General features: G+C 37.8%; 3 protein-coding genes across 3 annotated transcripts in view; all 3 read right to left on the reverse strand.

The window, feature by feature from the left end:
- Positions 1 to 9,454, reverse strand: part of slc37a3 (solute carrier family 37 member 3) — a 31,565-nt gene extending 22,111 nt beyond the window's left edge. The window contains exons 1-3 of the mRNA XM_088988489.1: positions 9,383 to 9,454; positions 9,119 to 9,162; positions 7,413 to 7,479 (exon numbers count right to left, since the gene is read on the reverse strand). The gene's annotated coding sequence lies outside the window, so the exon portion shown is untranslated. The remainder of the gene's footprint in view (positions 1 to 7,412; positions 7,480 to 9,118; positions 9,163 to 9,382) is intronic.
- Positions 9,455 to 10,220: 766 nt separating this feature from the next.
- On the reverse strand, positions 10,221 to 12,315 carry LOC148881721 (cyclin-dependent kinase inhibitor 1B-like). Its single transcript, XM_088988492.1, has 3 exons — positions 11,657 to 12,315; positions 11,402 to 11,521; positions 10,221 to 11,217 (listed from the first exon to the last, which is right to left on the reverse strand). The coding sequence occupies exons 1-2, from the start codon at positions 12,027 to 12,029 to the stop codon at positions 11,418 to 11,420; spliced, it is 477 nt and encodes a 158-aa protein (XP_088844618.1). The 5' UTR covers positions 12,030 to 12,315; the 3' UTR covers positions 10,221 to 11,217; positions 11,402 to 11,417.
- Positions 12,316 to 12,646: 331 nt separating this feature from the next.
- On the reverse strand, positions 12,647 to 15,171 carry cdpf1 (cysteine rich DPF motif domain containing 1). Its single transcript, XM_088988493.1, has 3 exons — positions 14,487 to 15,171; positions 14,227 to 14,338; positions 12,647 to 13,897 (listed from the first exon to the last, which is right to left on the reverse strand). The coding sequence occupies exons 1-3, from the start codon at positions 14,597 to 14,599 to the stop codon at positions 13,787 to 13,789; spliced, it is 336 nt and encodes a 111-aa protein (XP_088844619.1). The 5' UTR covers positions 14,600 to 15,171; the 3' UTR covers positions 12,647 to 13,786.
- Between the last annotated feature and the right edge of the window lie 23 nt (positions 15,172 to 15,194).

Below are 15,194 nucleotides of genomic sequence, written 5' to 3' on the forward strand. Positions count from 1 at the left end.
ATATGTTATATAGTACATACATTATATGTTATATGTACATATGTTATATGTAACACTGTATATCGGCGATATTGCTCAAGAAAGAAAAATGGCCTTCTTTATCCGCCGTGTACTCAAATACATATACGTCACAATGGGTTGGGGCTTTGAGTTCTTTTGCACATGTGGATGCCCGGCGGTGTGCACTGCTACTATCAGCGCTTTTGTTTGGAATTGGAGGCCTTCAACACACATGACAGCATGCGTGTTTATTTTTAAACAGAGCTGTACAAAAAAAAAAAAAAAATCCCCCAGACATAGGTAGAAAATAAATGCCCTACTCTTGTTGTCTTTTTTTTAAATATTATTTTTAACTCAGTGAAAACAAAGTGCTGTTTGTAGTCAAGAAGCAAGAAGAAATAAGCGCAATGATTTATCAGGGCCTGTGTGCAATAGTAAGCGCATGTAAACACATGTACACACGTGCAAAAATGTACACGCACGTACACACATGTACACAAATGTACACAAGTGTACAAAAATATCCACCCATGTACACAAATGTACAAAAGTCTACAAAAATGTACAAAAACGTACAAAAACGGAAACACATGTACAAAAATGTACACACGTGTACAAAAATGTACACACATGTACTAAAATGTATACACATGTACAAAAACGGACACTCATGGACACCCATGTACACACATACACACCCACTTTATGTTACTTCCGGGTTGCCGCTGCTCACCCGCAGGAAAATATCCTGTGACTGTAAAGTGATCTTGAGAGTTTTGAAAAGCGCTTATAAATGAAATGTACTATTATTATTATTATTATTATTATTATTATTATTATTATTACACACACGCATACATACATAAACACATATACATTGTATATACAGATACATAAACATATAAACACATTAACAGTACATTGTATATACATACATACACACACGCATACATATACACATATATACACATTTTTTCATGTTGATAACATAAAGGTCATAAAGGTCGTAGCGTGAGACAATAATAACGTTCATAATAATCATAGTAATTTTATTTTATGTAAATGGCATTCAAATCCAAGTAAATCAAAATGTCGATGGACCATTTATGTTACACAACAAAGACGAAGGATTTGGGGAAATCAAATAGCCAGTCAATCCATCATGTGAAATAAAATGTAGATGGTTTAGTTTTGTAATTATCCTTGCCACCATGATATCCGCGCACACCCAAAATAAACCACGCAGTACTCAACAGTCACACGTTTTGATGTATTGGTAATATTCCAGACAGAGCACGCATAGGAGGAGTACAAAGTGCACGATGACATCATCAGACTGGGAAATTTTAACCAAGCATAAAAAAAATGAAATCAACGTGAGTGAGCGGTGAAATGATGTTATTGTAGTCCACACTGTGGACGGTAACAATAGTTGTGGAGCACCACAGGGCTGCTTTCTCGGACCATTGACTTTGTATCTTTATAGAAATAATACCGCGATGTATCTGACTGCATATGCTTAAAAAAAAAAACAAAAGAGAAAGTGAAAAATGCCAGAAGTGTCAGGGTGTGTCCCATCAGCTGACAAGGGCATGGCAAAAAAAGGAAAAAAAAAAAAGAAATAAAGGAAAAACAGAAAATGACCACACCCAAGCCCACGTTGGAAATTGCTCGTCACCATGCAAGAGTTTCACGTCGATCGCGTTATTCTAGCTACGCCATTTATTCCTTTCCTTGACTCAAAAGAGCGCGCCGGTTGTTGTACGAGATGTCACATCCACCTTGTGACTATTTGGCGTGTGTCATCAGGGACAAGAATGTGGCAGTTTGTAACCTGGGTGTTGTTTTTGTGTCGCGATGACAAACGTCATCGCGATCACATTCCAAACGCTTCAAATTGGAGATTCCAGTTTGGTCCTGGGGATTGATGGGGTTGGTTGGTTTAACGGAAGCGACTTAAGGGGAAGTTAACGCTCAAATTAAAGTTATTTTTCAGGGAGTGGATACAGCTACATACATATAGCTACGGCACACAGTTAGCTAGTACAGGGTGCTCCCCTATCTAGTCACATGCGTGCTAAATTATGTAAAATCACGTTTTTTTTTATCTTATATATGTCTGTACATGGCGAGATAAATATATATACAGAGCTTTTAATTGAACAAAAACCCATTTTTGACCCTATTTTATTGGCTATCCATCATTTTTTTGAGAATTCAAGCTATAGCTAGCTAACTGTGTGCTGGCGCAAATGGCTGCCGCTGCTCACCCGCACAAAAACATTACGTGACTGTAAAGTGTTTTTGAGAGTTTTGAAAGGCGCTTATAAATGAAATATATTATTATTATTATTATAGATAGGTATCGCTTGAATCATTTGTTTTATGGATTCAAGCCATAGCTAGCTATAGCACACAGTTAGCAAGCTATAGCTTGAATAATTTTTTTTTGTGAATTCAAGCTATAGTTAGCTAGCTAACTGCGTGCTATAGATAGCTATAGCTTGAATCCACATAAAAAATGATTCAAGCTATAGCTAGCTAACTGTGTGCTATAGCTAGCTATAGCTTGAATTATTTTTTGAGGATCCAAGCTATAGCGATCTATGGCACACAGTTAGCTAGCTAGCTATAGCTTGAATCATTTTTGTGGATTCAAGCTATAGCTAACTAAAAAAATATTCAAGCTATAGCTAGCTAGCTAACTTTGTATAGCTTTAATCCTTTTTTGTGGATTCAAGCTATAGCTACCTAGAGCACACAGATATCTAGCAAGCTATAGCTTGAATATTTTTTGTGTGGATTCAAGCTATAGCTAGCTATAGCACACAGTTAGCTGGCTAGCTAAAGCATGAATCCCCCCAAAAAATGATGGATATCCAATAAAATATAGTTAAAAATTGATTTTTGTTCAATTAAAAGATCTGTATATATTTATCTGGCCATATATAATATAAAAAAGGTGATTTTACATAATTATGCATGCATGTAACTAGAAAGGGGAGCGCCCTGTACTTGATTTCTGACCCTTTTTTTTCATCGTTCCGTGCTGCGGTCTGAGGTCCCTCGTCTCGCATCTATTTTCCTTCAAATATTGGAAAGGAAAGAAGAAAAAAAAAAGAAAAATAAGAGTACAGAGCAGGCTAAAAATGTCTCCGACATAAACCGCCATTGGCCGAAAATAGCCTCCAGAAGGCTACTATTATCATTAATGACTCAGAAGCAGTTAAGATTAGAGACTTTGTATTTTTTTTCCTTGACTGGATGCAGATTTATTTGTATTTTTCTTACATTTCGCTGAGTTAGGAAACGACGTCGACCTAATGTCATTCGCATGACGCATCGCAAAGTGCGCCAGCCAGCCGCAAGGTGCGTTTATTGTCGTGCAGACATGTAAATGCTGTTTTGTCTGCACGCACACGTGAAGAGAATACCAAAATAAAAGGTCATATGACGTAAGGGAACACGCCCATATGGACAAACATACACACGCCCGTATCGTTACAATGCCTTTTGTTTAGTCGCAATGTGACATATGGAGAAGGGGGTGGGGGGGGGAGAAATGAGGATTTAGGTCTTCCAATTTTTATCTATGAGTCCCACTGCACCTGTGTCGGCCTACCCTTTTATTTTCTTTGGTATGGGGGGAAACGGTTACACTACTGCCGAACGGCTGGTTGGACCAGTTTGCTTGTTCCAAGATGTGTTTTGCATATGCAGTTTGTTAAACCCTAAACAGGGGCCAAAAGTCAAATAAGGGTTTGTGGGCCTCCCCAAAAAAAGAGTGAAGGCAACAAATAGCGCACACGTTTGGATTTCAACCAAACGTGATGCAACGTTTGTGAAGTGGCAAGCATATTTTGTTGTTTCGTTTTTACAATTAAACTCACCAGTTATTTATTAAGATACTATTAAAACAGACATATTTTTGCATATAAAACAATAAAACGCGACCTTACAGCAGGAGTGATAGCTATCTAGCTAGCTCTATAGATAGATAGCTAGAAAGCGAGCTAGATATATAGCTAAATCGATAGCTAGATAACTAGATAGATAGCAAGGCAGCTAGATAGGTACCTATATAGCTTGGTCGATAGCTAGATAGATTGCTAGAAAGCTAGGTAGTTAGATTGCGAGATAGATAGCAAGATAACCAGATAACTAGATAGCAAGATAGTTAGATATCTACCTAGCTAGCAAAATAGCTACATAGCTCGCTAGCTATATAACTAGATAGATAGCTAGACGGCTAGCTAGCTAAATAGCAAGATAGCTTGATAGATAGATAAATCGCTAGATAGATAGAAAGCTAGGTAGCTAGATAGCAAGATAGATAGCGAGATAGCCAGATGGATAGCAAGATAACCAGAGAGCTCGCAACATAGCTAGATAGATACCTAGCTAGCTAACTAGATAGATAGCTAGACAGATAGCTTGGTATCTAGATAGACAGCTAGCTTGATAGCTAGAAAGGTAGCTAGATAGCGAGATAGATAGCTAAATAGCCAGATGGATAGCAAGATAACCAGAGAGCTAGCAAGATAGCTAACTAGCTAGCTAGATACATAGATAGACAAATAGCTCGATAGCTAGATAGACAGCTAGCAAGCTAGGTAGCCAGATAGTAAGATAGATAGCTGGATAGCGAGATAGACAGCTAGCTAGATAGCTAAAAAGCTAGGTAGCTAGATAGCAAGATAGATAGCTAACAGTCAGATAGCTAGATAGCTAGATAGCGAGATTGAGGAATAATAATACAGCGCCCCTTTTAAACCATTATAAGCTAACTACTTTACAAAAATGGCACAATTCTATCGGGACTTACACAGATAAAAGCAAAAAAAAAAACAACTTTTTTAATCAAACTCACAAAAATGTGCTTTTTTTTTAGCAGTCCACTGTTTGCTTCATGGATGCTGACATAAAACAACAGTGGGAATGTATCATTTTGGGAGCAAAGAGGCAACGGTTCGATAGTGACATCATTGGTAAAACGTGTCATTGTTTGCTACGAATAACATTGAAACAAACAAAAAAAAAAAAAAAAAAAAAAAAAAAAACACGTGTCACATTTCTGTTTACAAAATACAACAAAGACACGCACGGCAAATTCTCCGCAGTACAACTCACTTGGTTTTATGCAATGCGTCAAGGATCGCCTCGCACGTATCAGCCACATGTGGCGGCTACGTGTTGGAAAACATTCCTTTCTTTCTATACACGCCCGGCAGGAACAACCCAGAATGCGTTGCAATGATATAAATCAGCTCGCTGTCCTTATTTGCACTCTGCGTTGACCTGAAAGCGCTGCAGTGTTGTCAGCGTGTCTTTAAAACAGCTGTCAGATAGCACGCGGGAGGTGGCGAAAAAAAAGCACATACTGTACTGTATAGAACTGGCAGTCGATGTGGAATGTGGACACGGGCCAAAGTGCAGCGCCCGGGGTACTCTTGAGCAAGGACAAAGCAGTAAGGTCTAGAAAATCAGGTCAAAATTTGGGACTGATTCAAGATGGCTACTTTCGCCGATGGGGCAGCTATGATTGTGCCCCGTAGGACCCGCCTAGTCAGAAACGACCAAGGATACAAAATTGAACGTTTTTAAATGTATTTATTTATTTGTGTATTTGGTTGTTTATAAATTCTTTATTTGTGTAGTTATTATTTGTGTATTTATTTAGTTAGTTCGTTATTTTTTTTATTTATGTATATGCTTGTTTGTTTATTTATTTATTTGTTTATATATTGTATTTCTGACATATGTATTTATGTATCTTATTTATCTATGTATTTATGTCATTTATTTTATAATTATTTTATGTGTGTATTTGGTTATTTATTTATTTGTGTAGGTATATATTTAGTTATTTATTGATTTTTTTTTTTTTTTATTTATTGATTAGTTTTTTAATTTATTTATGTATTTGTGTATTACATACATACATATATTATGTATTATACATACATATACATACATATATATATATATATATATATATACATACATATATATACATATATATATATATTTATTTGTGTAGTTATTATTCGTGTATTTATTATTTGTGTATTTATTTAGTTAGTTCGTAATTTTTTTTTATTTATGTATATGGTTGTTTATTTTTTTTATTTGTTTATATATTTATTTCTGACAGATGTATTTATTTATCTATGTATTTATGTCATTTATTTTATTATTATTTGATATGTGTATTTGTTTATTTATTTGTGTTGTTATATATTTAGTTATTTATTGATTTGTGTGCTTTTTTTATTTATGTATTTGTGTAATATTTACCTACATATTATTATCTACATATGTATTTATTCATTTCTGTCTCTGTGCATCTATTTATTTATCTTATTTATTTCTTATTTTTATTTATTTATTTATATTATATATTTATGTCATTTATTTTATGATTTATTTATGTATGTATTTATTTGTGTATTTATATATTTAGTTAGTTATTTTTTGATTTGTGTTTCAATTTATGTATTATTTATTTAGTTATGTCTCTGTGTGTCTATTTATTTATCTTATTTATTTATTCATCTTATTTACGTAATTATGTCATTTATTTTATTTTTTTATTTATGTGTGTATTTATTTGTGTATTTATTTATTTGTGTATTTATATATTTAGTTAGTTATTTATTGATTTGTGTTTTTTAATTTATGTATGTATTATTTATTTATTTATTTGTGTCTCCGTGTGTCTATTTATTCATATTATTTATTTATTCATCTTATTTATGGAATTATGTCATTTATTTTATTTTTATTTGTGTGTTTATGTATTTATGTAATTTTTTTAATTTTATTTATTTGTCTGTGTATTTATGCATGTATTTATGTCTGTGTATGTATTTATTTATTCATGTATTTATTTATTTATTTACTTATTTATTCATGTATCTATTCATGTATTTATTCACGTATTTATTTATTTGTGTTTATTCATATCTGTGTATTTATTTATTTTATTTAAAACAAATATTTTTCCCTGTTTCCTCCCCTATCGTTTTATCATTTTACTGCAAGCTAGTTTATAATGTTAAAATGTCTATTTAATTGGTATTTCAGTTTGTTTGTTAGTTTTTTTTCGGCAAAACATTTTGACGTCTTTTTATCTATTTTTCCTGGTTTTACTGCACTTTTCAGTGAGAATCCAGTTTTTATATTGCGTTCCGCTTCTATCCTCACCAGGGTGACAGTTTGCACAATTCTACAAGCTAGATTTCTCACAGTGAAACGTAATCACAAAATGGTTATTTGTTCTGAGGGGGACGTTTTACTTTGTGGCGGGTAGATTAGCCCACGCGTACACTGTGGCTCGTTGGAGGTTGCGACCGCGCTGTGAAATCCGCTTTGAAAAAAAAACTAATAGTATGAAAAGGAGTGAACTTTACCTTGATGACGACTTGCTGTAATTCACTCGTTCCGTTCCCTTCTCCGCAGTTCTTCCCGCCGCTGAATCTGCCATGTGAATTGAAACTAAGTTAATCATCGACTGAGACATTTTACAACACGATACTCCTTATTGGAGGCTCATAATGAGCCGTTATCGTAATAAAAATGAAGTCATGCTGTCAGTTGAACTTTGTCTCAATCTGTCACGACATTGCGCTAGCCAAATTGCTAAACCACATTGAGGTGCTTTTTCTTGTGGTATTGTTGCCCCCTCAACCCACACCCCAAAAAAAATGCTTACTGGATCAGGCACTGTGGGCACGAACAAGGCCATGGTGGGGGATTTACAAGCTTGAGATAATAACTAACTAACTAAGCAACCACATAGATAAGCACAAAAATAAATACATTAAAAACACACAAATAAATACATAAATAGAAATAAATAAATAAATAAATAAATATATAAATAAGCACATGAATAAATATATAAAAATCGCATGAATAAATATATAAAAATCGCATGAATAAATATATAAAAATCGCATAAATAAATAAATTAAAAATAAAGAAATAAATTATGAATACATAAATTAATACATAAATAGGCACATAAATAAATTCATAAAAAAAACACATGAATGAATAAGCACAGAAATATATAAAAACACGTGAATACATAAATAAATAAGCACATACATATTTAAAAACATGCGAATAAATAAATAAATAAATAAATAAATAAATAAATAAATAAATAAATAAATACAACAACAACACACTGGTGTGTTTGTATGGAGCCTGAGGAAAGGGGGGAAAAAAAATCAACACATGCGCGTCATCCTTGAAATGAGTCGCAATATCTGCCCTCAGGTCAAACATTAGTCATGGGATCGTAAGTTTGCTAACTCCGAAGTGGTGGTCCAAAAGATCAGCCGGCTTCAAAAACATCTTTTTTTTTCCAAGTTGGTTAATATGTTGTTGAGGTGACACACTGCCTCGCGTATCCAGGTGACGAGTGCAAACACGCGTTTGGGGGGGAAAAAGTCACGGCCCGAGGCTATTAGCGTGAGCAGCAGCGCTCGATTGGCGTCTCCACGCCAATCGAGCACTCTGGAGTTCCTAATGAAAAACATAAACTACAACCTGGTAGGAGATGTGGTTTGAAAAGAGCATGCCCACTGTGTGATTTCTGCCAAATATCTCCTGCCTTTGTCCTTTCTATTTTATTTCAAGTGTATCAAATCTTGCAAAAAAAGCAAAAAAGGTCACGTCGGCCAGCAGATTTGTTTGTTTATATCCTACACTACAAGATGATCCAGTCAAACTGTCCACCTTTTAAGCTCCACGCTGACTCAAATGTCACAATGGTGGGGACCACGAGATATAAATGACGCAGAAGGGCTGAATTTGTACCAGCTTGCACAGGGGAAGTTGTATTTCCCCATGAAAACAAATTTGAAAAGGAATATCTGCACTCTGCCTTCCTCTTTTGCAATGACAGCCGAGGAATGAGCTCATTCTTTCAGAGGCCTTCAGGTGATCTATTCATAGCCTTCAGCATTTATGGCCCTCATTTATTATATGGAGCAAACATTACAGTTCATTAACACCGGCAATAACAATAATGCCTTAATGTACAAGACATCAACGTGGCCTGAAATGATTAGATTAGGTGCATTCATGCAATATTTTCAATACATACCTGAAGAACTCATTTCAATGTAACACTGTGGTTGGCGATGGGGACTGAAACAGAACGTTAGCATGAATCAGTAGCCGCTAAATTTAGCATAGCGTAGCATTTGAACCAATGTATTTGTTTTGCATTTACGTTATATTTATAAGCGCCTTTCAAAACTCTCAAGGACACTTTACGGTCATAGAATAAGATGTACGGCTTTTGTTTTACAGTATCAAAGAAAAATAAACAAGAAAAAGAACGAAAATATAGATCAAATGCACACACCTGAGCTAGCAATTTCGGCGAAGAGCAGCTGAGGTCACGGGTTGCATACAGGAAGTTGATTGGGGCGGGGCTTAACTACACCAGGTGATTCTAATGACAAACACAGACAAAACAAAATACATCAATAAATGGTTAAAATCATTTTTAATGTTTATATGTCGTAGATTTGTACTAAGTCGATGATAACGTGCTCGTGTCAAAAGTTTAAAATAAATAATCGTAATAATACTGTGAAGCGAGCATACGTTTACCCCCCTAGAGGCGTAACGATGTATTACAGGAATACCACACCCACACGTACACAAAAAATGCGTGTACGTGCGCGTGTGCCTCCGACACGCTGATAGCAACAGCAAAGAGACAACCAACGAAACTAATTGCAGTGCAAGCGCGCGCGCGAGTGCGCGTGCGTGTGTGTTTGTGTGTTAAGAAAAGAACAGCTTGTACCGTCGCGAACTCTCCCGCCTCCGGCTTCCGATTGGCTGTGGTAAGTGGTCTGCTTTTTTGTTCTGCGTTCTTATTGGCTGCGCGGCACGTCATTTCTTTAAATCCCTACCCCCTTTCTGCAGCTCACATGCCTTCACTGCAGCTTTTCTGGCCCACTTAACTGTGCAGGTTTTTTTTTCTTTCGAAGGCCATTTGAGCTTACTTACTATCTTTCTATCGTGCAGTTGTTGCCAAGTGCATGTGAGGTGACACTTTTATGCAAAAAAAAGCCCCCGTGTCCATATCAGTGAGCTTTGATTAGTGGTTAGACCGCTCATAGTTGTGTGAAAGAACCTGGCATCCTAAGATGACCTTAGGTGGAGAAGAAAATACATTTAAAACGTTCTCAGCATAGGTTTGCAACGTTTTATTCCTTTGGAAAAACCACACACCCACCCCCCACACATAAACATAAATAAGTTAGTATAATTTGACAGTGTTTTTCCAAACAAAAAGGCACACAGGTACACTTCAGAGGCAGTTTTTTTTCTGCCTACTAAACAAAACATTTGAATTAACAATAGTGCAATTACATGTTCCACATGAAATTCACATATTTGCATAAGTAGCTCAGTGATTTTTTTTTCTCCCCTAAAAACCGTTTTTTTTTTATCTGGACACCACAGTTCAACAAAACTGCTGCAGTAAGAGCCATTAACCCCCCACCCCCCCTTGGGAATAATCGGCAAATACTGTCAAATTTGGTCAAATATTGCTCAGCCCCCCCAAAAAAAAGGCACACACTTCGGCAAACCCCTTTTTTTTAAATGGTGAAATAAAAGCGGGTACATCAGGAGACCATGTAAACGTTATTTTTTGTGTGTGTGTGTGTGGCTATTATTCCCAGTCACGATGGAACCATGCCGACGTAACAAGATAAAACACTGGGACAACGTAAAGCCATATTAAAAAAAAAAAAAAAAAAAAAAAACAGAAGACTCATTGAAATCTGGAGTTACCCCCCCCCCCCCCCCTTCAACTCTAAAAAAAATTGAATACCTGAATAAGAACAACATATTGACCACTTGAACATTTTTTTTTGCGGGGTGGAAATTGCACTGCAACTCCGCCCGTGTCAAAATTCACGCATATTTGAAAACACAGGCATTTTATGTCCTACATACATAAAAAAACAACATAGGTAGTAAGAAAACAAAATGGAGGGAGAATGTCAGGAGGGAGAATCAATTTTCACTTTGTTGCTACATTGTCTGCTGCTTCTGAGGCGATTGAACAATATAAAATAATATTAATAAGAGTGCCAAAAACTTGATAGTGTACATATTTCAGTGCTTGTGCAGCCTCTATTGCCTTCCTATGGGGTCTGCTGAGAGTTCTTGATGATACGCCTGAAAAAAAAAAAGAAATATAATATATAATATGAAAAAAAGACTTTAAAATGTATTATTATTACTATTATTATTATCTAGTGTTAAGTCGGTGTGGTATCCACTTAAATAACAGCAGTAGTAGTAGTCGTCATAAATAAGTGAAGATAAAGGACTTGTGGTGCGTTCAATGACACGCTCGGACCTGCTGCTAGCGTCTCTCATTGGACTTCCGCCGTCGGACTTCCGGCGTCCGAGGGCGGTTCGTCGTCGTCCCCGTCCCCGCTTGAATGTGACCGCTTGGTCTGGGACTCGATAGAAAGACCTGGAGGGAGAGAAGGAGTGTCAGAAGAAACAAGGGGGACGGCATGTGCCGAGCTGCACGTCCTCATGAAAAAAAGAACAATAAAGAAGAGCCAAGTGGGTAAAGATGCTTCGAAAATGGCGTGCTTGTTGTCACCTGCAGCACCCGGCGGTCTTTTCATCGACGGTCTTTGGTTCCGTGGCGACTCCCCGGAATCTTTCACCGGAGCGCCCCGCCTCCTGTGAGGTGGCCTGGAGTAGAACTCCGGCGCCTCCCGAACCTCCGTCCACTCCACGTCCCCGCACGGGAGCGGTCGATCTTGGACCGGGTCGAAATTGTAGCGGTCCACGAACGAGTTCACGTCATCCTTCAGGGTGGCTGCCAAACGGGCCCGGATGTCGTCCGGGTCAGGTGTGCCGAATAGGTTCCTGCACACCGGGGGTCGAACGCGGTCCTGTTGACGCGAGTCTACCCTCTCCAGCGGTGGACTGGCGTTGGAAAGTCGCACGTCTGACATTTTGTTGCACATATGACGACAACAACAACAACAATCTCAAATCCCTTTTGCTTGTAGTATTCCTTGAGACGTCAGAACGGGAATGCAACGCAGGTACTCCAGTGCGCCATGCAAAAAAAAAAAACAACCCAAAAAGGGCGGGGAATATCCACCAAAAAAGGCACGGAAGAGGTTTTTAAAAAAAACACTCCTGTCGAATTTTAAGTGCGCTCACACAAACGCACGCACGCACGCACCCAGAGACGCAAACATTCGTAGAACTCAGATGGTACGAGCCAACATGGCGTTCACGGAGCAATGCGAAGAAGGCAAGTTGACATGGACTATTTAAACAGAGCACAGCTTTCATTGGTCAGCCCGCCATCTTAGGCCCCGCCCACTGACGTAAAACTCTTAAAGGGGCACGCAATAAAAACTCAAACAGAAAATGGCATCAAGCTTCCCATTTCTGCTTTGCGGCTTTATATCTTTTAAACTTCGATAGTCAACTTTATGGACAAATTACCCCCCCCCCCCCAACACCGACACGCCCTAGTTTCAAAATTAAAGTCAAACACGGCCACTTAGATTCGGTGCCTTTACTGTGCTGTTCTATAATCATCCAAAATACAAACGATCCAACATGCAGTCCCCCGCCATTCCACCAGAGGGCAGAATGAATGGCGATTAGATCCAAAATAAGATAAAAAAAATGGCCTCTGACCCGGAACTAAATCGCTCCACTCTGCGATATACGAAAAAAATCGCCAATATTTGCGACAAACGTCACAACTAAACTAATCTTTGACGTCGAATATTAAACCAAATACCTACTCGAACTGAAATTAATGAGTCCACTTGAAAAAACTGTTATTTAATCACATAATATAATGTATCAACTACAAATGAAACAATATAAAATCAACATTATTTAAGAGCTAACTGTATTGCATTTTTTGGTTCCATTTATAATACATTTCATTTAAAAGCCACTGTTAAAACTCTCAAGGACACTTTACAGTCACAGGATATTTTTTCTGCAGGTGAGCAGCGACAGCCACACGCGCCAGCGTATTTACAGCAGAATAATAATTCATTTTGTAGACATTAGTAAGAAATACTGTACTAAGTCCATATCTATCTGGCTATTAGCTATCTCTTGGCTTGCTAGCTAGCTTTCTATCTATTTGTCTTACTATTCTATTTGAGTTAGTTCCGGTGTTGAGTGAACGCTGCCGCGTGTGGCTGCCGGTGCTCACCCACAGAAAAACTTATCCCGTGACTTTAAAGTGACCTTGAGAGTTTTGAAAGGCGCTTATAAATGAAATGTATTATTATTATTATTCGAACAGCAGCCACCTAAATCTCAACAAATGTTTTAAAGGTCACTTGTTTACAGTTAAAAATAAGACATCAAGTCAGGATGGCTCCAGGGGCCTCGTAGTACTATGACGAGCATCAGCTGATTGGAGCTATGCAGACAAGACAACACTGCATGATCCAATTGCGGCAGCCCATAAACAACTTGATTAAATCGCAGTATATTTACTCGGGGGTGGTTAAGTAACCCTCCTTTTCCCAAACGTGTCAATATAATCGCCACAGGCCTGATTCCCACTGTTCCTTCGTAGACGTAAAGGCCTAACATCTTGTGATGAGCACACCAAAGTGATAACATAGATAGTGAGTGAAAACAACCCCCCCTTTTATCTTTCAGACTAATAAGCACAAGATAATTTTGGGGACTCCATAGGAGCCAGCAATGAGTAGCAGTCGTATTACAAACTGTCCTATCGTGGCTGCTTCTTCGTCAGCTCGGTCCGGATCTGGTGGGGGAATTGCATCAGGTTTTCGTTGACGCAGCGCAGACAGAACCTCTTGGTGTAGAACAGGCTGCAGTCCTGCCGGTTGAGAGAAAAAAAAAGTGGTTGGGTGCATTGTTGACACGCCTATTAAGTGGAGAAGGTCAGGGAAAGCATTTCGCGGGGCAAAAGTAGATGTAATTGATTTCACAAACGCTCACTCAGCACATAGTGTGCATTGTACCACATGACTAGCAAGTATAAGAGTGCAACTGTTAAAAAACGCACACACAAGGAGGAAGTTGGGAGGACCTTTCGAGGTCACAAAGCATTGGCACTCATGTGCAATTTAATTAAAGACACCGCAGTTGGTATCCATTTCGAATCATTCATGGAATATTTAAATGGAACGTGAAGTGAATTCTTACCGAAGCAACACAAATGGCAACGCCACATAGGCTGCACTTGGAACCCAAAACGAGGAACTTCTCTTTTTCTGGACTAAAGGGGTCTTTCGTCATATAACACTCCTCCAGCAACCTGGATGATAATAACACGTGCATTGATTTTCACAAGTTTAACAATGACTGGAAAAGTGGACTGTTATGAAATGTTTTACACGTCTTGGCTAATAGCATTAGCATAGCTAGCCACTCACAGAACGTCGTTTGCTCATGTTTCTACTTACACAATGGCTCTGGTGTTTGGTGGTTTCTGCCCGTATGAAGTGTAAGGACAGTTTAGACCACACGATTGGCACGTAAATATCTTTTGACGACGCTCCCGAGGAGTTTCGTCCATTGTTTTTGTGCCCAGATAGGTCGTACCGGTAATTCATTTGTTGCGACGGCTGCAGTCATGCGGGTGGGTGAATCGTTAGCGCCCCCTAGCGCACCGGAGAGAAACGACAAACATTATATTTTGCCGAAGAAAATAGTTTTGATGGCTCGTTTTGAGATAAATCACAACACATTCCGAATTTTAATGGCATATTGTTTCGGGGAATTAAAATAACAGCTAACGTTGTTATTTTTTTCGTCCAAATAAATGTTATCTTATGCAGTATTGAATATTCATTAGGAATTCAACAACTTAGCAATTGTTTAGAGTGAACTAGTTTCCATGTACACTGAATGTGGAATCCAAATCTTAAATCGAATTCAAATTCAAAAAAAGCCAGATTAAAATATGTTGAATTAGGGGATTCATCATATTGAGCTAGCTAGCTGGCTCTCTATTTGCTATCTAGTTGGCTAGCGATCGAGCTAGCTAGCTCGATATCTGTCTAGCTATTAGCTATCTATTAGCTTGTGAGCTAGCTTTTTATCTGTTTGAGTTACTTTCGGGTTGAGTGAACGCTGCCGCGGCTCACGCACAGAAAAACTGATCATGTGAC

This window comes from Hippocampus bargibanti, linkage group LG22, assembly GCF_051943395.1.
Source record: "Hippocampus bargibanti isolate YZ-2025 linkage group LG22, ASM5194339v1, whole genome shotgun sequence".
In the NCBI taxonomy this organism is placed as follows: Eukaryota; Metazoa; Chordata; class Actinopteri; order Syngnathiformes; family Syngnathidae; genus Hippocampus; species Hippocampus bargibanti.